General features: G+C 42.2%; 1 protein-coding gene across 1 annotated transcript in view; it reads right to left on the bottom strand.

Annotated features, from left to right (window-relative positions):
- The window catches only part of itga8 (integrin, alpha 8), a 285,429-nt gene that overhangs the window by 17,240 nt on the left and 244,684 nt on the right, over positions 1-23,505 (bottom strand). Inside the window, exons 26-27 of the mRNA XM_060900203.1 lie at positions 13,709-13,822; positions 10,572-10,685 (exon numbers count right to left, since the gene is read on the bottom strand). Coding sequence (XP_060756186.1) covers positions 10,572-10,685; positions 13,709-13,822 — 228 coding nt within the window. The remainder of the gene's footprint in view (positions 1-10,571; positions 10,686-13,708; positions 13,823-23,505) is intronic.

Below are 23,505 nucleotides of genomic sequence, written 5' to 3'. Positions count from 1 at the left end.
TATTTAAACTTTAAAGTTATATAGTTATCAACACTGTCAGCTATAATTCAAATTATCATATATTCAATGTATTGAATCAAACAAATGCATATTTTATGGGGACTGTCTTTATCTTATTGTCCACATCACTTGTATGTTTCCTTCAAAAGGAAAATGTCTATTCACACTTTTTACAGTTAAAAGTTATTTACAGTTCCCAGTTATTTTTTGAAACAAATTTTCATTTGATCATTTAGACTTCAGCTTCTTGGCCAAAGCCAAAAGCTTATCAGTCCTCTCTTTTTTCCTTTTTCTTTCATTCGCCAGCGCCTCCTGTGTTTTTACATGCTCTCACCTGGCTCTCTCTCACACTCCTCTCTTGCTTTCCTTTTGCTTTGCTAAACTTGTTTTTTCATACCAGCATCAATTTCACGTCCCTTCGCTTCATCTCGCTTGTCAATAGTATTCGGCATCTTGAGAAAACATGCCGAATAGAGGAAAGTATTTTTGATATGCAGCTCACAAACATGTGTAAGTTTTGATAAAAGAAAGCGGATGTGGGTATCTTTGTAAAAACTGTTTTGATTGGCTATTATGGTCTCGACATCAATGTTTTGACCAATAACAATGTAGATAACACGAATTTTACATCACGTTCAACGAGATTTAAACAAGACGAAAGATGGCGACTTACAAATAATGTGTAAACATCGTTGGAGTTAATAAAGTTTGAACAGCATGAAGGAACATACCCCAACCCCCCGAAATTAATAAAAAAAAAATTCTCAACGGATTTGGCATAATATAAAAAGGTCGTTTTTTACTCAGAAAAAGCGGAAATCCGCCAAAAAGCGGGAAACTCTCATCCCTGATTGAAGCATTGTGAGCTAGCTAATAAATTCACGATTTGTCCACTATTGGACAGCATGTAACTGGATATCATGCGATGATCTATTGTGATACAAATTAATGACAATTCAAATCAATTCAATAAAAAAAAAGAATGGCGATTCTTACCTGGCTGCATAATCTCTTAGCGTTTCCTAGCTGTAATTGCATTGTTTAGACAGCAGAGGGTGCTAATATAGTAAGGTAATAGGGCAGGAATACTCATGACCTCACTCCAGGCGGAAGTAACATAGCTCTAATGCGACCACAAATAGATTTAACAAGAAATCCGAGCCCCCTCCTAGAACTGCCACCTTATTGTGGTGGAGGGGTTTGTGTGCTTGAATGATCCTAGGAGCTATGTTGTCGGGGGCATTATGCCCCTGTTAGGGTTTCCCAAGGCAGACAGGTCCTAGGTGACAGGCCAGACCAAGAGCAGTTCACCAAAAAACCCCTATGGAGAAAAAATCCAGGACCGTGACGTCGCCCGGTAGGACGCAGCCGGGGCCCCACCCTGGAGCCAGGCCCGGGGTTGGGGCTCGTATGCGAGCGCTTGGTGGCCGGGCCTTTGCCCATGGGGCCCGGCCGGGCTCAGCCCGAAGAGGTGACGTGGGCCCGACCTCCTGTGGGTTCACCACCCACAGAGGTAGCAGTAGGGGTTTGGTGCAGTGTGGATTGGGTGGCAGTCGAAGGCAGGGGCCTCGACGACCTGATCCCCGGACACAGCGGCTGGCTGTTGGGACATGGAATGTCACTTCGCTGGGGGGGAAGGAGCCTGAGCTTGTGCGGGAGGTTGAGAGGTACCGGCTAGAGATAGTCGGGCTCACCTCCACGCACAGCTTGGGCTCTGGAACCCAGCTCCTCGAGAGGGGCTGGACTTTCCACTTCTCTGGAGTCGCCCGTGGTGAGCGGCGGCGGGCTGGTGTGGGCTTCCTTATAGCTCCCCAGCTCAGCCGCCATGTGTTGGAGTTTACCCCAGTGAACGAGAGGGTCGCCTCTCTGCGCCTTCGGATTGGGGAGAGGGCTCTTGCTGTTGTTTGTGCCTACGGGCCAAATAGCAGTATAGAGTATCCGGCCTTCTTGGAGTCCCTGGGAGAGGTACTGAGGGGTGCTCAGACTGGGGACTCCGTTGTGCTACTGGGGGACTTCAATGCTCACGTGGGCGATGACAGTGACACCTGGAGGGGCGTGGTTGGGAGGAACGGCCTCCCCGATCTGAACCCGAGTGGTGTTTTGTTATTGGACTTCTGTGCTAGTCACAGTTTGTCCATAACGAACACCATGTTCGAGCATAGGGGTGTCCATAAGTGCACGTGGCACCAGGACACCTTAGGTCGGAGGTCGATGATCGACTTTGTAGTCGTGTCATCTGATCTCCGACCCTATGTCTTGGACACTCAGGTGAAGAGAGGGGCTGAGTTGTCAACCTATGGTCATGAGCTTTGGGTAATGACAGAAAGAACAAGATCGCGGATACAAGCGGCTGAAATGAGTTTCCTTCGCAGGGTGGCTGGGCGCTCCCTTAGAGATAGGGTGAGAAGCACAGTCACTCGGGAGGAGCTCAGAGTAGAGCCGCTGCTCCTCCACATCGAGAGGAACCAGCTGAGGTGGCTCGGGCATCTTTTTCGGATGCCTCCTGGACGCCTCCCTGGGGAGGTGTTCCAGGCATGTCCCCCCGGGAGAAGGCCCCGGGGAAGACCCAGGACACGCTGGAGGGACTATGTCTCTCGGCTGGCCTGGGAACGCCTCGGTGTTCTTCCCGAGGAGCTGGCCGAGGTGTCTGGGGAAAGGGAAGTTTGGGCTTCCATGCTTAGACTGCTGCCTCCGCGACCCGGTCCTGGATAAGCGGAAGAAGACGAGACGAGACGAGAAGAAATCCGAGCTCTCGTTTTACAAACTAAAGAAAAGGGAAGAAAGAAAGAAGTGATTTTCATGTTTAAGCCTGATTACAGCCATAACAAAAAGTTTATAAAAGGAATATTTCAGTAAATAGGCTATTATATTTTACTCCGACCTTCACAAATGTGGGAAAATAATTATTGTTGGTTATTAAGAAAATTAAAGAAAGAGGTTTTTTTTTCAAATTTAACAAAATTAATATTTATCTTGATAAAGAATAGGAAAATTTGCATTTTGCATAGTTGCATTTTCTTTGGGTAAGAAAATTTTCGTCATTTAACTATTTTCAAAAATATCATGAGAAAATCAAATTGTGAGCCCAATATTGCGAATCAAATTGAATCGTGAATTGATTGAATCGTTACCGGCCTCGTACAAAAGGCTGGAATACAATTTCACAAGATTTCTTGAAAGTCAGTACCCACTGTCGACGTTGTTCATGGTTCCTTCGGTAAACAAAGGGAAGAGATGACAAGTATGGATACGGATCGAAAGAATGACGGAAATGGACAAGGGGCAGCTTCTTTGACTGATGAGGGAACACTCTGAATTCAAATGATAGATTAATGGCCACTCCGAGCAGTCAGACTCCTTGGACTCATGAGGTTAAACCTCAAAGAGTCACGATGATGATGAAGATGAAGAAATATCTGTTTTAGCACAGAACTATTACATGCACATGAAAGACAGTGGAATGTTGGCTTCGTTGGATGAAATGTACAGTCTATCTAGACGTAATTTTATATCACACAATCATGAACATCTAAGCCACGTTTATGCACAATGAGCTCTGAGTCACGTTTGGATAGCACTCCTTGTCTAGCATCTGTTGTGAGTAGCGTTGTTGCTGATGATCGTATACATGCTTTTTTTGCGAGTTCACAAAGTGCTCATGTGGCTTGACTTGAGTGTGCTGAAATTACTGTGCCAGCTCAATAATTACTAAATAGGCTACAATATTGCCGTGAGTCATGAGAAAATGAGTCTTTTCTAGTGAGTGTTCTCAGTGATGCATTACATTGTCCTAAATGTCCAATGTTTTTTTCTTTTACATTTTATCTTTCAATCTTTAATCACATTAATTGCCTTTAGTCATACTAATCATGGCAATGGGCGGTTGATTTAAACTTTGGCAGCAAGTATGATCGCATTCTTTACTAGGCCCTGAAACAAAGTTAGTGTTCTTGCATTGACAACGTCAGGTGGGAGCAGCCTTGTAGTACTCGAGTCCAGGACTCGGACTCGAGTCCGACTTGTGCCCTAATTTTCAGGACTCATGACTTGACTTGGACTTGAGCACTGATGACTCGGACTTGTACATTAATTGCATTAGGACTCGTAAATTGGAGACGAGGACTCGGATTTTTTCTTAATTTTTTTGTAACATGCCATAATAATTTGGCATAAGATATTTATATCTACATTAATTTTTATACTAATTTCGTGCAAGAGTGTCACACCTGCGCGCCTTGGCGCCTGCATCAGATAGACCCTTGGGCTCGCTCCGGACAGCGCGCACGCCACACAGACTCTTGTGCCGTAAATGACTCGCACCTGCACAGGATTAAGGCGCAATCAGCACGTCTGTATTAAAACTGTGAAAACACACTTACTTTGCGAAGTATTGAGTTGCATTGCTGACACATTACCGAGCCTTATTTCCTTGTTTGGTTTCCTGATCCCTGATTTCCTGTTTCTTGTCTTTGATTCTGCCAAGTCTATGATAGTCTGTTTGTGCCTCGCTTGACCTATTGCCTGTGTCACCATTTTACGATTTTGCCTGCCATTCTGGATTATTTACCGTCTTCACTTGTATTAATAAACACACCTTCTGCACTTACATCTGTCTCCCAACCAGGCCTGGAATTTCGTCATTTTAGGGGCAAGGCCACTTGGCCTTTTGTGCTGTCAATTTTTTGAGGGCACGAAGGCCAAAAGCCAGGGCACCAAGGCCATAAAATAAAACAATGATTTTAAGTTCACGTCTATCATGAATTTAATTTAAGGACTAATGACTCTTCTGAGGAAGATTGGAGTCTCAGTCGAAACTATCAAGCAGGTAAAGAAACATCTACACTACACTACATCTACACGTCTGAAGATAAGAACACATCTAAACTTATCAATCACTTACTTCAAAAATTGTAAAACTTATTAAACCTATATCCTCCCATAATTTTTGTTCAATTGACACCGAATGTGCAAGAGCATCTTCAGACTGTACTACTACGCAGATTTTTGATTAATCAAAATTGAGCCTGGAGTACATCAAAATGTTTGACTGTAAATGGAACATATACTAGCATGCAGGCTACTGATTAACCCATAAGAGCCCAGACCGATTTCTCAATCAAGGAAAATTATTGAGGAAATAAAATGAACTAAATAGACGACAAAGAAAACTTTTCTGGTGGCACGGTGGTGTAGTGGTTAGCGCTGTCGCCTCACAGCAAGAAGGTCCGGGTTCGAGCCCCGTGGCCGGCGAGGGCCTTTCTGTGCGGAGTTTGCATGTTCTCCCCGTGTCTGCGTGGGTTTCCTCCGGGTGCTCCGGTTTCCCCCACAGTCCAAAGACATGCAGGTTAGGTTAACTGGTGACTCTAAATTGACCGTAGGTGTGAATGTGAGTGTGAATGGTTGTCTGTGTCTGTGTCAGCCCTGTGATGACCTGGCGACTTGTCCAGGGTGTACCCCGCCTTTTGCCCGTTGTCAGCTGGGATAGGCTCCAGCTTGCCTGCGACCCTGTAGAACAGGATAAAGCGGCTAGAGATAATGAGATGAGATGAGAAAACATTTCTGACCTTTTATTTTTTAAAATAGCACTTTCATGTCTCAAGATCTGAAATATTAAATTGCAAATTTGCAGAACACTGCAACACTATTACACTGTTAACCCCAAAGTTCATTCTATGCAAACAGTTTAAGTAAATACCACTTTTAAAGATTAGTTTTATTGCATTACTTAAACAGTATGAGTATATGAAGAGTACATGAGACAGTCATTGGGTTACTCATTTTTATGTCTCCGCCACCTTAAGGTGCAGGAGGCATTATATTTTCGGGGTGTCTGTCTGTTCGTGCGTCCGTCCGTGCGTCCCGAAACCTTGTGAACACGATATCTCCAAGGCAAATGAAAGGAATTTCACCAAACTTTCACCATTTGTGCGCTTTGGGACAAACATGAACTGATTTGATTTTGAGATTAAAAGGTCACAGGTCAAGATTACTGTGAGGTCAAATGTCCATCCCCAAATCACAACTTAATAAGGCGTGTAGTCTACCAGGCGGAGGCATCCCCATCGACGCTGTTGGCGTCGAGTTCTATCTAGTTGTAATTTAAACAAACTTAAACTGTCCTGTTTTACCTCAGGCCACAGTGCTGCCCTGTTGTGATTGGCTCAAAACTCAAGACAAGTCTGTACTTGTTCGTTGACGGCTACAGAGGAAGTTGCGCCATTTTCTAATTTACACAGAGCAATTTAAGGTCTTTGCACTTTGCATGCTCCTTGGACAATATGCCTGCATTTTTCTGTTTTTAACAATGAGATAAAATCTCTTACAATGGTGATCTCGTCAAGATGGCAGCAGTTACACTTCGGTTAAACAGCAAAAAGAAACATACAATACTAGTAACAAAACAATGCTAACTGCATAGATTAAAAAGTGGCTATGAACAGACAACAGCACGTATCGCGTATCATATTACGGCAGGAACAAGCAGTAGTAACATCCATGACCTTACGCTTAAAGCTTGACAAAGGAAAAACTTGACAGCAAGCTAATTAGCATTTGTTACCGGCTACAGTCGGTACTCGGCATGCTAAAAGTGGGTCAATGTTGTAACGACATAACGTTACTGTATAAGCAATGCTTATTTAAAGGTAACAAACTTAAGCCCTATATGTTGAAATTCCTATCTGATTCGTTCGTTAATTTATCTCACAGTCTTACCTCAGTCAACTTCTTCCCTCCTTCTGTGAAAATTCAACGTCTCAGACACGGACACAAGTGGGCGGGGGATGCGTTTGATTAAGTTTTCTGGTTGGCTGCTGATAGATTGGTGTCATTATAGCACAGCGGAGCGGTTCATGCCAGGCTCGAGTCTGATCCACCACTGATGAGTGGCCCAATAAGAATCCAGAGTGTCATCAAAAGACGTATTCTTTTTCTCAATAGACGCAGGTGATGTTAAAGCCTATTGGCAGTCACGAGGCAGACTACAAAACCGCAGGGCATCAAGGCCACTGTGGCCTTACGGCAGATATTTTTTTCCAAGGGCACAAGCCCAAATTGAGAGGGCATGAGGGCCATGGCCCTCGTGAAATTCCTGCCCTGCTCCCAACCATCTCTGACAGAATACTTCACACTTCCTGACAAAGAGAATGCGCATTCTTTATATAGGAATGCTTATATTTACATAGGAATAACATCCATGAAAAGTATCAGTCAGGATTTAGACCTCATCATAGCACAGAGACAGCTCTGGTTAAAGTAGTAAACGACCTACTGTTGGCGTCTGATCAGGGCTGTGTCTCGCTGCTTGTGTTGCTTGACCTTAGTGCAGCAATACCAGAATACCAGATATAGCAATACCAGAATAGAATGATCAATACCATTGATCATTCTATTCTTCTGGATAGACTAGAAAATGTTGTGGGAGTTAAGGGAACGGCTCTCTCCTGGCTCAGGTCTTATTTAACTGATCGCTATCAGTATGTTGATGTAAATGGTGATTTTTCTAGACATACTGAGGTAAAGTTTGGTGTTCCACAAGGTTCTGTCTTGGGTCCACTGCTTTTTTCTTTATATATGTTACCTCTGGGTGATATTATTCATAAACATTGTATTAGTTTCCACTGTTACGCTGATGACACACAGTTGTATGTTTCTGCAAAACCTGATGAGAGACACCAGCTTAATAGAACTGAGGAATGTGTGAAGGACATTAGACACTGGATGCTTATTAACTTCCTTCTGCTTAACTCAAGACTGAAGTATTTGTACTAGGACCACATGCAGCTAGAAGTAAGTTTTCTGATTACACAGTAACTCTGGATGGCCTTTCTGTTTCTTCACGTGCAGCAGTAAAAGACCTCGGAGTGATTATTGACCCCAGTCTTTCATTCAAAACTCACATTGATGACATTACCCGGATCGCTTTCTTTCATCTCAGAAATATTGCTAAGATAAGAAATTTAACGTCACTACATGATGCGGAAAAACTGGTTCATGCTTTCGTTACCTCCAGGTTGGATTATTGTAATGCCTTACTGTCTGGATGTTCCAATAAGTGCATAAACAAGCTCCAGTTAGTTCAAAATGCAGCAGCAAGAGTCCTTACTAGAACTAGAAAATATGACCACATCACCCCTGTTTTATTCACACTGCATTGGCTCCCAATCAAATTTCGTATTGATTATAAAATACTACTATTGACCTTTAAAGCACTGAATGGTCTCGTGCCACAGTACCTGAGCAAACTTCTGGTCCTCTATGACCCACCACGCCTACTTAGATCAAAAGGTGCAGGCTATCTTCTGGTACCTCGTATAGTGAAGGCTACATCAGGGGGCAGAGCCTTTTCTTACAAAGCCCCACAGTTATGGAACAGCCTTCCAAGTAGTGTTCGGGAATCAGACACAGTCTCAGTGTTTAAGTCTAGGCTGAAAACATATCTGTTGAGTCAAGCCTTGTGTTAATGGTGTTTATGAGGTAGAGGTGTAGATCTGTCCTCAGACATAGAGTGTTTTGGTAAACTGGGATGTATGGATGCTGTCAGTCCCCCACTCGCTTGCTCACTCGAGTTTGTTGACGGTGTAGTGGCTGCTGCTTTATGTCCCGGGGCTCCCTCATGCCTGTGTTACCTTCTGGCTCTCCCCTTTTAGTTATGCTGTCATAGTTAGTTGCCGGAGTCCTTGCTTGTACTCAGTGCAATATGTATACTGTTCCTACTTATTCAGATGGCATTGGGCATACCCAAAAACCTGTGTTTTCTCTCTTCACCCCCCCCCCCCCAAAAAAAAAAAAAAAAAATCTGTCCCTCTGACTTGCATGTCGGTCCTGGGATTGAGATGCTGACCTCTTCTGCTCCTCGGACCTGCCTGATCCATCCTGGTGTCCTGTGTCTGGTTGGAGTCTCATCGCATCGCTCCTGTGGAGGGCGGCCCCATATGGACAGCTGAAAGTCACACCTGGAGGATGCTCTGGACACTTACAGTAATGCTTTTATGGCTGAGGACTACAGTTGACTTGCTAACTTTAGGACTGCAGTTGTCATGAACAGTTTTGCACTCAAATTTCCATCAATGAAGAGTTTATAACATCAATGAAACTGACTTCATGTTAAAACTGTTAATGTTATAGTCATGTTTGTCTGTTGTTGCCCAAATGAGGATGGGTTCCCTTTTGAGTCTGGTTCCTCTCGAGGTTTCTTCCTCATGTCGTCTGAGGGAGTTTTTCCTTGCCACCATCGCCACAAGCTTGCTTGTTGGGGATAGATTAGGGGTAAAATTAGCTCATGTTTTAAGTCGTTCAAATTCTGTAAAGCTGCTTTGCTACAATGTTTATTGTTAAAAGCGCAATAGAAATAAACTTGACTTGACATTCACCTGTGCATACGTCATGTTCAGGAACAAACTTATGTTAATGGTGCTAAAACAGCCACCGTCAAATGGTGCGGTTGGAGTCTTGGACTTGGACCCGACTCGGATCAATAGTGCACTCGACTCAATTTTATTTTAATGACTTGGACTTGACTCAGACTTGAACACTGGGGACTCTAGACTGGACTCGGACTCGAGGTTTAGTGACTCTACTACAACACTGGGTGGAAGCCAGTTCCACACTGGTATGCAGTGAGCAAAAAAGAGTACTTGTATGAGTTGATAGTAGCAGGAAGAAGCTTATATGTCTTGCAATGTGTTTTTCTGGGACAGAAGGTATTAATAGACATGTCACCAGGAAAAGGTAAATCGACTAAGTTATACTGGATCTTGTAAAAGAGAGAAAGGTCTATCAGTGTCCTTCGCTCGTGAAGCTCGTTAAGTAAAGAAGACTCACTTGTAGATCTCCGATAGTCATTGAACACAAATCTGGATGTACGCCTTTGAACTGATTCTACGGTTGTAATTCCCTTTGCGATATCAGGGCTCCAAGCTGTACAAGCATACTCAGTGATGGGTCGTACAAGGGCTTCATATGCATGTTCTTTAACTTTACCCAGAGCAGAGTGGATATTATGTTGTAAGACAGCAAACATGCGATTTGCCTTCTTTTGTACTTCCTCACATTGTTTAGTCCAGTTCAGTGTACATGATATACAGTATATACCCCAAGGTGCTTATGAAATCTACCTCCTTCTATATTGGTGTTACATAGGTTAAACTCAGATGGATTCTTTTTCAATGTTAAACGTAAAGTGTGACACTTTTTTGGCGCAAATTTCATCTGCCAAGGAGAAACCCAAGCCTCCAGGAGTTGACTGTCTTTCTAGAGGATAAGATGGTCATCAGGTGTTTTGATTTTCTTATAGATATCGTCAGCAAACAGTTTAATCAATGATTATATAACTTCTAGAAATGAGATCGGGCCCAAAACAGATCCTTGGGGAACGCCAGACTTAACCGGAGACCAGTTGGAACAAGTACCATTTCCTTGATGGCCATGAGCATTTGGGATACATCACAGGTCTGTCACTATTTCATGTTTACCACATGACCTATTTAAGGATCTTTCTTTGCATTCTCAAGTCCTGTGGGGAAAAAGTGCGTGAGAGAGATACATAGATACGTGTTGTATGTGTGTGTTACCTGGAGGAAGGTATGAGCCCAGAGTCTTGAGCGGACTTTGACCACTGCACTCTGTCCTTGATCCAAACGGCCCACAATGCAGTCCAGCATCAGGCAATAGATATTAGAGCAATTCTACACACACACACACACACACACACACACACACACACACACACACACACACACACACACACACACACACACACATTCCCCCAAAAAGAAAGCTCTAAATAATCTACAGGACATCCTCATAACACGTTAGTGTGAATATAAGAGTCAGCATGCCAAGCTGAGGGCTGCGTTACACTTTTGCACCCTCAAATCTCTGTGGTGCACTAGAGGGCAGCTTTGCATGTCCCAAACCAGAATGTACAGAACATGAAAAACAGAAAGTAGTTTCAATGAGATGGAGAGAACGAACAGAAGCAGCAAAGCACTACAATCAAATTTCGTTCCTTCCTGTTTTATTATTCTGTACTCATCTCATCTATCTCATATTTCCTTCCATTTATGTGGCAGCCTGGAAAAAAAAAAAAAAAACTTAATACGGTAAAATTTAGACATTTTCTCCGATATAATAGGCTCTTTGCAGCTAGAGGTCACGTGCTTGGATACCACACAGCAATGCCATACTGGAGAGCAAGCTTTCAGATAAACAAAACTGTTTACAAGGTCAAGCACAAAAGCTTCAGCAGTTTTTCACACTCAATATCTTTCCTGTTCTAGAAGATTGTCAAAGTAGCTTCCCAAGTTTACTTTAGGCTCATTTTTACAGAAACAATTATTGTATTGCGAAGGCATTGACTCTCAATGGATGGTGTTTGGATATGTAGGTATGTACATATGTACAAGGTATGTCCACCAATAAACCTTGTAAAAGCACTTATTTTAATTCTAACAACTCAAAACAGCTCCATAATAAAAGTTTTCAAGGTTATATAGCTGTTTTTATAAGGTTTGGCTACATCTTGAAGATATACATGAACAATTTACCACGATGATAACACGTACTTATTACAGTGCATCGATGGCGTATTGATCGTTTTATGTGATATATTTTGTTTGTTTTTATTCACTGAGAAAGCGATCTTTTTAGACAGCAAGAATCACGTTGCTATGGCAACGGGATTGTTTACTCGTATCTGTGTCAGTACTGTGTATGTGTTATCTAGCTGAGTGAGATTTAAACTTCAGAAAAGTGAAGTCTGTTGATTTGCGGATTTTGTTGGCAGTCGAAAAAAAATCACATGGTTATAGAAAATTTCTGATTAGATTTTTAGAATTAGAAGCCTTTGTCACATATACATTACGACACAGTGAAGTTCTTGCTCTGTATTTAACCCATTTGAAGCAGTGAAAACATGCAGAGAGAGAGAGAGAGAGAGAGAGAGAGAGAGAGAGAGCAGTGGCACCTGGGGATTTTTTTTTAGAATTAGAAGCCTTTATTTGTCACATATACGTCACAGCACAGTGAAGTTTCTTCTCTGTATTTAACCCATCTGAAGCAGTGAAAACATGCGGGGGGGGGGGGAGAGAGAGAGAGAGAGAGAGAGAGAGAGAGCAGTGGTGCCTGGGGATTTTTCTAGAATTAGAACACTTTGTCACAGACACATTACAGCATAGTGAAGTTCTTTCTCTGTATTTAACTCATCTGAAGCAGTGAAAAATCGCAGACACAGAGAGAGAGAGAGAGAGAGAGAGAGAGAGAGAGAGAGAGAGCAGTGGCGCCTGGGGATTTTTTTTTAGAATTAGAAGCCTTTATTTGTCACATACACATTACAGCACAGTGAAGTTCTTTCTCTGTATTTAACCCATCTGAAATAACAAAAATACACAGAGAGAGAGAGAGAGAGAGAGAGAGAGAGCACAGTGGCGCCTGGGGATTTTTCTAGAATTAGAAGCCTAGACATTACAACACAGTGAAGTTCTTTTTCTGTATTTAACCCACCTGAAGCAGTGAAAACAGAGAGAGAGAGAGAGAGAGAGAGAGAGTGAGCAGTGGTGCCTGGGGAATTTTTTAGAATTAGAAAACTTTATTTTGTCACAGACACATTACAGCACAGTGAAGTTCTTTCTCTGTATTTAACCCATCTGAAACAACGAAAATATACACAGAGAGCGACAGAGAGAGAGAGAGAGAGAGAGAGAGAGAGAGAGAGCGACAGAGAGAGCGCAGTGGCGCCTGGGGATTTTTCTAGAATTAGAAGCCTTTGTTTGTCACATACACACACGCAGCTGATAACTGGGAAAAAGCTGAGAAGAGGCAGGAAGGCGAGCTTCCTGTTATCATCACAGTAATATTGTTTGTTTCTATCTTAAGACGGAGCCAAACCTTACAAAAACAACTACACACCTCGAAAACTTTTATTATGGAGCTGTTTGAGCTTTTCGAACTAAAATAGTGCTTTTACAAGGTTTTTTCGGCATCCATACCTTGCGAAATCGCCATGTTGTTTGGCCGCAAAGATCCAAATGCTGTCCTTTGAAAGTCAATGCTTTTGCAATAAAATCATTTTTTCCTGTAAAAATGAGCCTGAAGTAAACTTAGAAAACTACATTGACAATTCTTCTAGAAAAGGAAAGATATTAAGTGCTATAAACTGCTGAAACATTTTGATAGCCGGTATCTGATTACAAACTGCATTCATGACGCTTGTGTGCGTTTTTTGTGACATTCACTGATGAGGAAATCACACTTAGGTTTCAGACGGTTTTAGACCTCTTTAGACAGACTTACTGTTTTTACCACAGGATTTACGTTGTACGATTTTTAGCACCATCTTGTCGCAGTCAAAAATTGCATGAGAAAATAATTCGTTAGTTGTGGCCAAAGCCTGATTTACACTCTTTTTTGTCTTGTTTTCCAGAATTCAGCCACAGCAGCATCCAACAGGTTTTCCCAGACTGCCACACATTTTCCAAAGTCCTCATTTCCCTCCGAGAATTCACTGTCAGTGTTTCTGTAAGCTCTAAAACCACTTTCGGAGATTCTACAGGTACGCATGTTTCTGTGTTTGCAAACTACCCTTGCCCACAAACCTCTTGGGTGCAAGAAAAATCCATGCACATCTTTGTAGAATAAATCATAAATCATAATCAATCCAGTAAATCGGTGAGTTGGGATCATGTTTGTGGAAGTCCATGCAGGTGTGTACCAGTGTTTTGCTGCTGTAGCTGTGTGTGGTGGTAACAGATCTCCTGCGACGAGTCGGCCCGCTGCTGTTGCGCAGGAAACCCAGCAGCTCTGGAGTGTCTTGCATAGTGGATATCTGAAAGACAGAAAGAAACAAAGACTCCAGAGACATTCATAATCACCCTAAATTTCTTTACAAGAATTGCAATCAGTTGCATATTCGGGTTGGTCTGATTTAAATGATGATGATGCAAGGCGGCATGGTGCTGTAGTGGTTAGCACTGTTACCTCACAGTAAGAAGGTCCTGGGTTCGAGCCCCGTGGCCTACGAGGGCCTTTCTGTGTGGAGTTTGCATGTTCTCCCCGTGTCTGTGTGGGTTTCCTCCGGGTGCTCCGGTTTCCCCCACAGTCCAAAGACATGCAGGTTAGGTTAACTGGTGGCTCTAAATTGACCGTAGGTGTGAATGTGAGTGTGAATGGTTGTCTGTGTCTATGTGTCAGCCCTGTGATGACCTGGTGACTTGTCCAGGGTGTACCCCGCCTCTCGCCCGTAGTCAGCTGGGATAGGGTCGCAGGCAAGCTGGAGCCTATCCCAGCTGACTACGGGCGAAAGGCGGGGTACACCCTGGACAAGTCTCCAGGTCATCGCAGGGTTGACACAGAGAGACAAACAACCATTCACACTCACATTCACACCTACGGTCAATTTAGAGTCACCAGTTAACCTAACTTGCATGTCTTTGGACTGTGGGGAAAACCGGAGCACCTGGAGGAAACCCACGCAGACACGGGGAGAACATGCAAACTCCACACAGAAAGGCATTCGCCAGCCACTGGGCCTGAACCCAGGACCTTCTTGCTGTGAGGCGACAGTGCTAACCACTACAACACCATGCTGCTGAGCTCAATATATAGTCCACTATGTAGTAATTCCCTATATAGGGAGTAGGGAACAAGTGAGCAATTTTGGACACAGGGACGTACTTCCTCTGTCTTCTTGACTGCATGAAGCGAGCGATTTCATGCACATTATTTGCTCGGGAATCCCCTCAAATTAAATAACTTCCCAGCCACAGAATAGCCTGATATTTTGTGATATTACAGAAACAAACATCCATCACAATGACAAAATTTCAGACGGAACAAAATTTCACAGATTTTATGAAATCGAAACGCTATCTTGCTTTAAACCAAATTTCCAGTGATTAATATAAAAATTACTGCAAATTAACACAATGTAGTGGCTCAAGTGCTATTTCATAAGCTCTGAGAGTGGACGCCATATTACTGAATTACATTTGATTTGCAATGATTCACATAATAATCAAGTAAAAAAGGATATGCATAACCGGACTTTGAATTTGATTCGCTTTCCATGAGTATCTATTGACGTCTATCTTTTCTCACAAAGCCCCACAGTTATGGAACAGCCTTACAAGTAGTGTTCGGAAATCAGACACAGTCTCAGTGTTTAAGTCTAGGTTGAAAACATATCTGTTTAGTCAAGCCTTTTGTTAATAGTGTTTATGAAGTAAAGGAGTAGATCTGGAGGATCCTCAGACATAGAGTGTTTTGGTAAGCTGGGATGTATGGATGCTGTCAGTCCCCCACTCGCTTGCTCACTTGAGTAAGTTGACGGTGTAGTGGCTGTTGCTTTATGTCCCGGGGCTCCCTCATGCCTGTGTTACCTTCTGGGTCTCCCCTTTTAGTTATGCTGTCATAGTTAGTTGCCGGAGTTACTGTTTCTACTTATTCAGGTGACATTGGGCATACCATACATAACAACCTATGTCGTCGTTCCCCCCCCCCGTCCCTCTGAGTTACATGTTAATCCTGAGATCGAGATGCTGACCTCTTCTGCTCCTCGGACCTGCCCGATCCATCCTGATGCCCTATGTCTGGTCGGAGTCTCATCACATTGCTCCTGTGAAGGACGGCCCCATATGGACAGTTGAAAGTCACACCTGGAGGACGCTCTGGACGCTTACAGTAATGCTTTTATGTCTGAGGACTACAGTTGACTTGCTAACTTTAGGACTGCAGTTGTCATGAACAGTTTTGCACTCAAGTTTCCATCGATGAAGAATTATAACATCAACGAAACTGACTTCATGTTAAAACTGTTAATGTTATAATCATGTTGTCTGTTGTCGCCCAAATGAGGATGGGTTCCCTTTTGAGTCTGGTTCCTCTCGAGGTTTCTTCCTCATGTCGTCTGAGGGAGTTTTTCCTTGCCACCGTCGCCACAGGCTTGCTCATTGGGGATAGATTAGGGATAAAATTAGCTCGTGTTTTAAGTTGTTCAAATTCTGTAAAGCTGCTTTGCGACACTGTCTATTATTAAAAGCGCTATACAAATAAACTTGACTTGACTCGATTGATTTCAAATGCATGTTGTCGACGTTGAATGCAGCCCATCACGGTGATTTATCTCCACAAAGAACAAGCTCCGTCGTCGTCTTCTCATGAATGCGTCTGTCTTCATGTTCCATCAACATTCAGGTTTTTGTTTTTTGTTTCCTTTTTGACATTTTGACTTTGGAAATGTCAAACTCTGTTAGGCTCTAGAGTGTCAGATTTACAGGGTATGATGAGCTCATTTGGTTCTTCACTTACACAGGCACTGTAACTGACAGGAGCCATAGGAGACACCACTTCCAACTGAGCAGTATCAGAATGGCATATGAAGACACGGCCTGGGAAAAGTCATCTGGGCAACACACATTTGGTGTTAATGTGAGTGTGTGCACCCATGCACTCAGATCAAAGTCTCTGAACGGCTTGTCCTTCTCTGAAGTCGTCAGTAAAGTTGCAATTGTAAAGTCAAGACATACTGCAGGGACTTTAAAACCCCGGGCGCAGCATGAACCCGCAAACCATTACAGAGTCCTGAGATGTGTCTACTGCTTTATAGCCATTACAAACGAAACCAGAAGCAAGGTAGAGCGCTCTATGCACGATATGCTGAAAAACAGATTTGCAATAGCACGTTTTTATTTATCCCCACTGGATAAATCTGACAGTTTTGACACTATGGGGATATTTGAATGGTCCCCATGAGGAACAAAACAAAACCCTAAACCAAAAAGTTTTCTTCTGGTTACTGAGGTGAATGTTAAGTGTAGCATAGTCTTAATTAGTTGTATTAATAATTATATCAGTCAAAGTTCCTCACAAGGGTCGTAAGTCAAACATGTGTTTTTTGTGTATACATATGTGAGTTAATGAAAGAGACAGAGACAAAGCAAGGCAAAAAGCCCAAGCTTAATGATAAGATATAAAACGCACATATTCTGCCAGCTGGAGGTGATTTTGGACTAAAGTGGCAGCTGGACTTCATCGTTGTCCCGAGAGACAGGGGTAAGCTGTCTGGCCTTGACTGGCCCGAAACCAAACCCTTCCCCTTCTCTTCCTCTGCTAAGAACATGAATAACCACATAATGACCCTGTATACACTGCAGCATAACCATCCATTATTTCAATCCGTATGTTCTGACTGGGTCAAAATAAACCGACAGACCAATCAAAAACGCATGTTGTATGAAATCTGATTACAAACATGCCTGTCTTCTGTTGGATCCCCAAACACAGACTGGGATTTTGTGTCTTTTTCCACAGATTTAGCTTTTTTTTAAATTAAAAAAGCCATTCATGATCAAATTATGAGTGATTATAATGCCCAGACCTTCCAAGACTTGACATTGCGAATGAGACTGTTAAACAATCTTATGGATGGTAATAACCATAGACGTATCGTAGTGTGCAAAAGTCTTAGGCACATGTAAAGAAATGCTGTCGATCAAAAATGGCTTAAGCAAGAATGAAATGAAACGTTTCAACATCTCATCTCTAGCCGCTTTATCCTGTTCTACAGGGTCGCAGGCAAGCTGGAGCCTATCCCAGCTGACTACGGGCGAAAGGCGGGGTACACCCTGGACAAGTCGCCAGGTCATCACAGGGCTGACACATAGACACAGACAACCATTCACACTCACATTCACACCTACGCTCAATTTAGAGTCACCAGTTAACCTAACCTGCATGTCTTTGGACTGTGGGGGAAACCGGAGCACCCGGAGGAAACCCATGCGGACATGGGGAGAACATCCAAATTCCGCACAGAAAGGCCCTCACCGGCCCCGGGGCTCGAACCCGGACCTTCTTGCTGTGAGGCGACAGCGCTAACCACTACACCACCGTGCCGCCCTACGTTTCAACAATAAAAACAATACTATAAACAGTAATCAGTAAGCCGTAAGAAATGAAACAAAGTCAATATTTGGTGTGAGACGACCCTTTGCTTTAAAAAATAGTAGTCTCAGGTCCAATGAGTGCAGTTTGATAAGGAAATGGGCTGTAGGTTTTACTGAGCATCTTACAGAACCAGCCGCAGTTCTTCTGGACACTTTGACTGTCACACTCGCTTCTTCATTTTGCACCAAAACCAAGTAGCCTTCATTATGGTTTCTTTTTTCATCTGAAAAGTGCTCTCTTATGGAATATGCTGCTCGGATATGGAATCAATTTTGTGCCAAAATGTTCACACAATACTTTTGAAATATCAAACAAAAACGACAAATCAAAATACAAAAAAACAAAAAAAAAAGTCAATTTTTTTAGACTGGCAAACAAATTATTCGTGTAATCGTGCAAAATATCAGTCTATTACTCTTCAGAAACCTTTTATTTTTGTACCGCGTCTTTCTCAGTTTTGCTTGACGTAATTTATTTTGGTTGCGATTCCAGCTTTCTCGTTTGCGCTCCCTGACTTTTTGCTTGCAGTTTTGGCACAAACTTCACGTGTGGGTGGGCTGTCCAGGAATGCATTCCCATTGGCTAACTCGTGTTTGACTGACAGCTACGCTCAGCGATTCCCCCAGAGGCTGTTGCAGCCATTTCCTACTCGGATTCTGGCGGACTGTTTGACGAGTGACCGATCCATTGACGGTAAACAAGGATCGAGTGGACTTCAGTGGCGACTATGATATTGAATTAATTCCAAAGTGTAAATTCAATATCACAGTCGCCACTGAATTCCACTCGATCCTTGTTTACCGTCAATGGATCGCTCACTCGTCAAACAGTCCGCCAGAATCCAAGTAGGGAATGGCTGAGCGTAGCTGTCAGTAGGGCTGTGCGATATATCGAATATACTCGATATATCGCGAAAATTCTGTGTGCGATACATAAAATTATTATAATCGTAACTATCGAGTATTTTATGGTCATCTTCCGGCTTGCGTTTGTTTCGTGTTTGTTTAAAACCTTTCCCGGTGGTTTTCTCCCTGTCCCTCAGGCAGTAACGTGAGAGGCTGCCTAAGGGTAAAGAAAACAATAACGTCACGCACTCGCCAACCAATCCCGGGCGACATCTCGGTGCTGAAAGGAACTTCCGGGAAGATTTTCTAGTTTCGGTTGTGTTGCCAGATTGGGCAGTTTTAAGTGCATTTTGGCGGGTTTTGAACATATTTTGAGCTGGAAAACGTTAGCAGTATCTGGCAACACTGCCGGTGGGAAGATTTCCTAGTTCCGGTTTACAGCGCTGACTCAGTTTGTGCAATCGCTGGTGTTGCATAGGCTACCGTGTAAGCTCTGGCAATTTCAGCGACAAATTACTTCCTAAAAGAACTAGTAAGGGGTCAGTCAACTGGCATTTTTTGGATATCGCGAGGAGGACGTGGAACAGCAAATGCCAGTTTGTAAAGTGTGCAAAAAAAACCTGTCATCATGAAAGGCAGCAGCACTACAAATATGTTCCATCACCTGAAACTCACCCGGTACAGTATGAAGAGTCTCTTAAACTCCGAACTACTTGCCCACGAGCTAAACCTCCCACGAGCTAAACAAATGACCATAGCGGCCTCGTTCTCCAAAGCCCCCCCATATGAGAAAACGAGTCAGAGATGGAGAGCTATAATGGATGCAATCACTAACTTCATTGCCAAATACATGATCCCAGTAAGTATAGTGGAAAAACCAGGCTTCCAAAAATTACTAAACACACTCGACCCCAAATATGAGTCGCCTGGTCGCAGACATTTTACAGAGAAGGCAATAGCGGAATTATACACATCTGAGAGGCAGAGCCAGAAAACATTCAGTTCAAAAGTGTGCAAAGAGAAAAATGATGTTTTGCAGATCTCTCTCTTCTCTCCCTCAACCTCTCTCTCTATTGTGAATGTTCCAGTGGTTCTCAGTAGTCAGGTTAATAGCTTGGAGATCTATTTTTTAAAATAATTTAATGAAAGAGCACTTTTCTTATTTAGGCTAAATGTCTTTCTCAGTGTTGAGCTTGCACTTTATTGGTTTGAGCTCTGAGCAGCTCTGTATTGTTTTGCCCCTTTGTTGCAATTTTCAAGATTGTTTTTGCAGTTTGTGCCACGTCTTTGTTGAATAAAAATAGCCTTATTTCAACTCAATTGTGATTAATCACTAACGTGAAAATTTAAAATGTGTTGTTGAAAACCACCTGTAAAGTTAACCAAGAATGTTATTTAATCTGCAGGGATTGTAGTGAAAACAGTAAAGAGTAAAAGTTAGATTTCATGGGGTCCTTTAGAGGAGATTTAAATATATCGAGATATATATCGTATATCGTGAAATGGAGAAAATGTATCGGGATATTCATTTTTTCCCATATCGCACAGCCCTAGCTGTCAGTCAAACACGAGTTAGCCAATGGGAATGCATTCCTGGACAGCCCACCCACACGTGAAGTTTGTGCCAAAACTGCAAGCAAAAAGTCAGGGAGCGCAAACGAGAAAGCTGGAATCGCAACCAAAATAAATTACGTCAAACAAAACTGAGAAAGACGCGGAACAAAAATAAAACGTTTCTGAAGAGTAATAGACTGATATTTTGCACGATTACACGAATAATTTGTTTGCCAGTCTAGAAAAAATTTGACTTTTTTTTGTATTTTGATTTGTCGTTTTTGTTTGATATTTCAAAAGTATTGTATGAACATTCTGGCACAAAATTGATTCCATACTCAGATACAAACTTTTTTTTTCCTGTAACATTCAATTTTGTGCTGGAAAACGAACGCTTGGTCTCTAAAATGTTTTTGTACTGACTCGATAATGTTGAAGTCATAAAATAGAAATCAATGACATAGCTTGTATGAAAAAAAATAGGGTGTCTAAGACTTTTGCACAGTACTGTATATCTGTAACGATGTCTGAAATGGTGTCCTGCTGACCATAAGCCTACAAACTATAAACCTTTGACTATTCTCTACCTATTTTATTCGAAAGTATGCCACTTCTACACTAAACTATCGCAGACGCATTGTGGGATTTCTTGAGTGCATTGGATATTCCTCACTATCCTTCCAGAAATGTCTACAAAATGGCACTTGTGAAAAGTATTCATGAAAAAAAAAACTAAGTATATTCCTGTTCAAGTATTTATTTTTTTTATAAAAATAGTTGCTTTTCACATTTTAAACTCTTGGCGTTTTCTGAGACGTCTATAGAGATTTTAAAAAAAACAGCTCAAGTGTTCAGCTCTATAATTATGATGTACTGGATATTTTAGAATTACACTGCACAAAATGAGATCCTAGCAAGCAAAAATATCTACTGATTAGTATCAAATAATATTTCTCTTTATTAGATTACAAACATAAGATGATAAATCATGTTTCCAGACTTTTTTTTTTTACTGATTTCAAGCTTGAAAGTGCCTTATTTTATTGGCAGAGAATTTCAAGGCTTTATTTCTGAAAAGAAGCAAAATCTGCTGATAGAAGAAGACAATAAGAATGGTTTTCGCTTTAAATTAGTAAATATGTCTCCCAGTAGGCTTAATTGTGTTATGTATTTAAATAATATTGGCTAGAGTTGGGGCGGCACGGTGGTGTAGTGGTTAGCGCTGTCGCCTCACAGCAAGAAGGTCCGGGTTCGAGCCCCGTGGCCGACGAGGGCCTTTCTGTGTGGAGTTTGCATGTTCTCCCCGTGTCCGTGTGGGTTTCCTCCGGGTGCTCCGGTTTCCCCCACAGTCCAAAGACATGCAGGTTAGGTTAACTGGTGACTCTAAATTGACCGTAGGTGTGAATGTGAGTGTGAATGGTTGTCTGTGTCTATGTGTCAGCCCTGTGATGACCTGGCGACTTGTCCAGGGTGTACCCCGCCTTTCGCCCGTAGTCAGCTGGGATAGGCTCCAGCTTGCCTGCGACCCTGTAGAACAGGATAAAGCGGCTAGAGATAATGAGATGAGATGGATAGCGTTGAGTTGTATATCTGATGTATGAGTATAGCTGAATGGACTATATCTGATACACTACCGTTCAAAAGTTTGGGGTCACTTTGAAATGTCCTTATTTTTGAAAGAAAAGCACTGTTCTTTTCAATGAAGATCACTTTAAACTAATCAGAAATCCACTCTATATATTGCTAATGTGGTAAATGACTATTCTAGCTGCAAATGTCTGGTTTTTGGTGCAATATCTCCATAGGTGTATAGAGGCCCATTTCCAGCAACTCTCACTCCAGTGTTCTAATGGTACAATGTGTTTGCTCATTGCCTCAGAAGGCTAATGGATGATTAGAAAACCCTTGTACAATCATGTTAGCACAGCTGAAAACAGTTTAGCTCTTTAGAGAAGCTATAAAACTGACCTTCCTTTGAGCAGATTGAGTTTCTGGAGCATCACATTTGTGGGGTCGATTAAATGCTCAAAATGGCCAGAAAAATGTCTCGACTATATTTTCTATTCATTTTACAACTTATGGTGGTAAATAAAAGGGTGACTTTTCATGGAAAACACAAAATTGTCTGGGTGACCCCAAACTTTTGAACGGTAGTGTATACCATGAAAAAAAGCCAGTCAATATAATAATAATAATAATAATAATTATTATTATTATACACTCCCTTCATATCAGCATTCTTGAAGGCCAACACTAGCTTACCTGCGACTCAGCGCCGTCAGTGCAGCAGTGAAGTAACCTTCCAGCTGGTGGAGCGTTCATCAGTAGTGTTAGCGAATGCTAATAAAGTGGTCAAGCCAGTGCTATCGAAAGGAAGTAGCACAGGCGAACGACCGAGAAACTAAGATTTCTCTCTCTAGACTCTTCTTCCACACATGCTCGCTGCAGTATTTTTCACTCAGACTTAAGTATTCATTTCCCTATGTAATTAACTTGGTTACTTTTAAAATCAACACTGACAACTACACACAGCGGAGTGACCTGGCAGCCTGCCACTAATCCCTTGCAAATCCTTTGCCCTGTTTCTTTTTTGGTGTCTGGCTAAGGTTTGGCTGAGCTGAAGTCCCAGCTCTAATAGTAACAGTTCACCACTATTTGTAAATATGCGTGAAGAATATCGAAGTTTTGGTAGCCTTTCAGGTTTTCAATGCGTCTTTCTCTTTCCCAGCGAACAAAGAAATGCTTCTGCATATGCACAGCAGAAAACTCTCTCATTAAATATTCGCATCAGCTCTGATGTGTGACGTCATGTTGTCTTGACAACCATGCAATATCGTACACCATATTCAACGCTCATTTTCCACTGGGTAGAGTGATGTAATACATGCAAGATAAGCGATATGCTAACAATATTGCATGCTATCAAACCAAATGAATGAAACCTGCTCGAAGGGAATAGAACACATTTTTATTCCATGGAAAAAGTGTCCTGTATGGATAATAATATTGTATACAGTGGTGCTTGATAGTTTGTGAACCCTTTAGAATTTTCTATATTTCTGCATAAATAAGACCAAAAACATCATCAGGTTTTCACACAAGTCCTAAAAGTAGATAAAGAGAACCCAGTTAAACAAATGAGACAAAAATATTATACTTGGTCATT

This window comes from Neoarius graeffei, chromosome 19, assembly GCF_027579695.1.
Source record: "Neoarius graeffei isolate fNeoGra1 chromosome 19, fNeoGra1.pri, whole genome shotgun sequence".
Taxonomy (NCBI): domain Eukaryota; kingdom Metazoa; phylum Chordata; class Actinopteri; order Siluriformes; family Ariidae; genus Neoarius; species Neoarius graeffei.
This window is presented reverse-complemented; position numbering and strand designations above follow the sequence as displayed.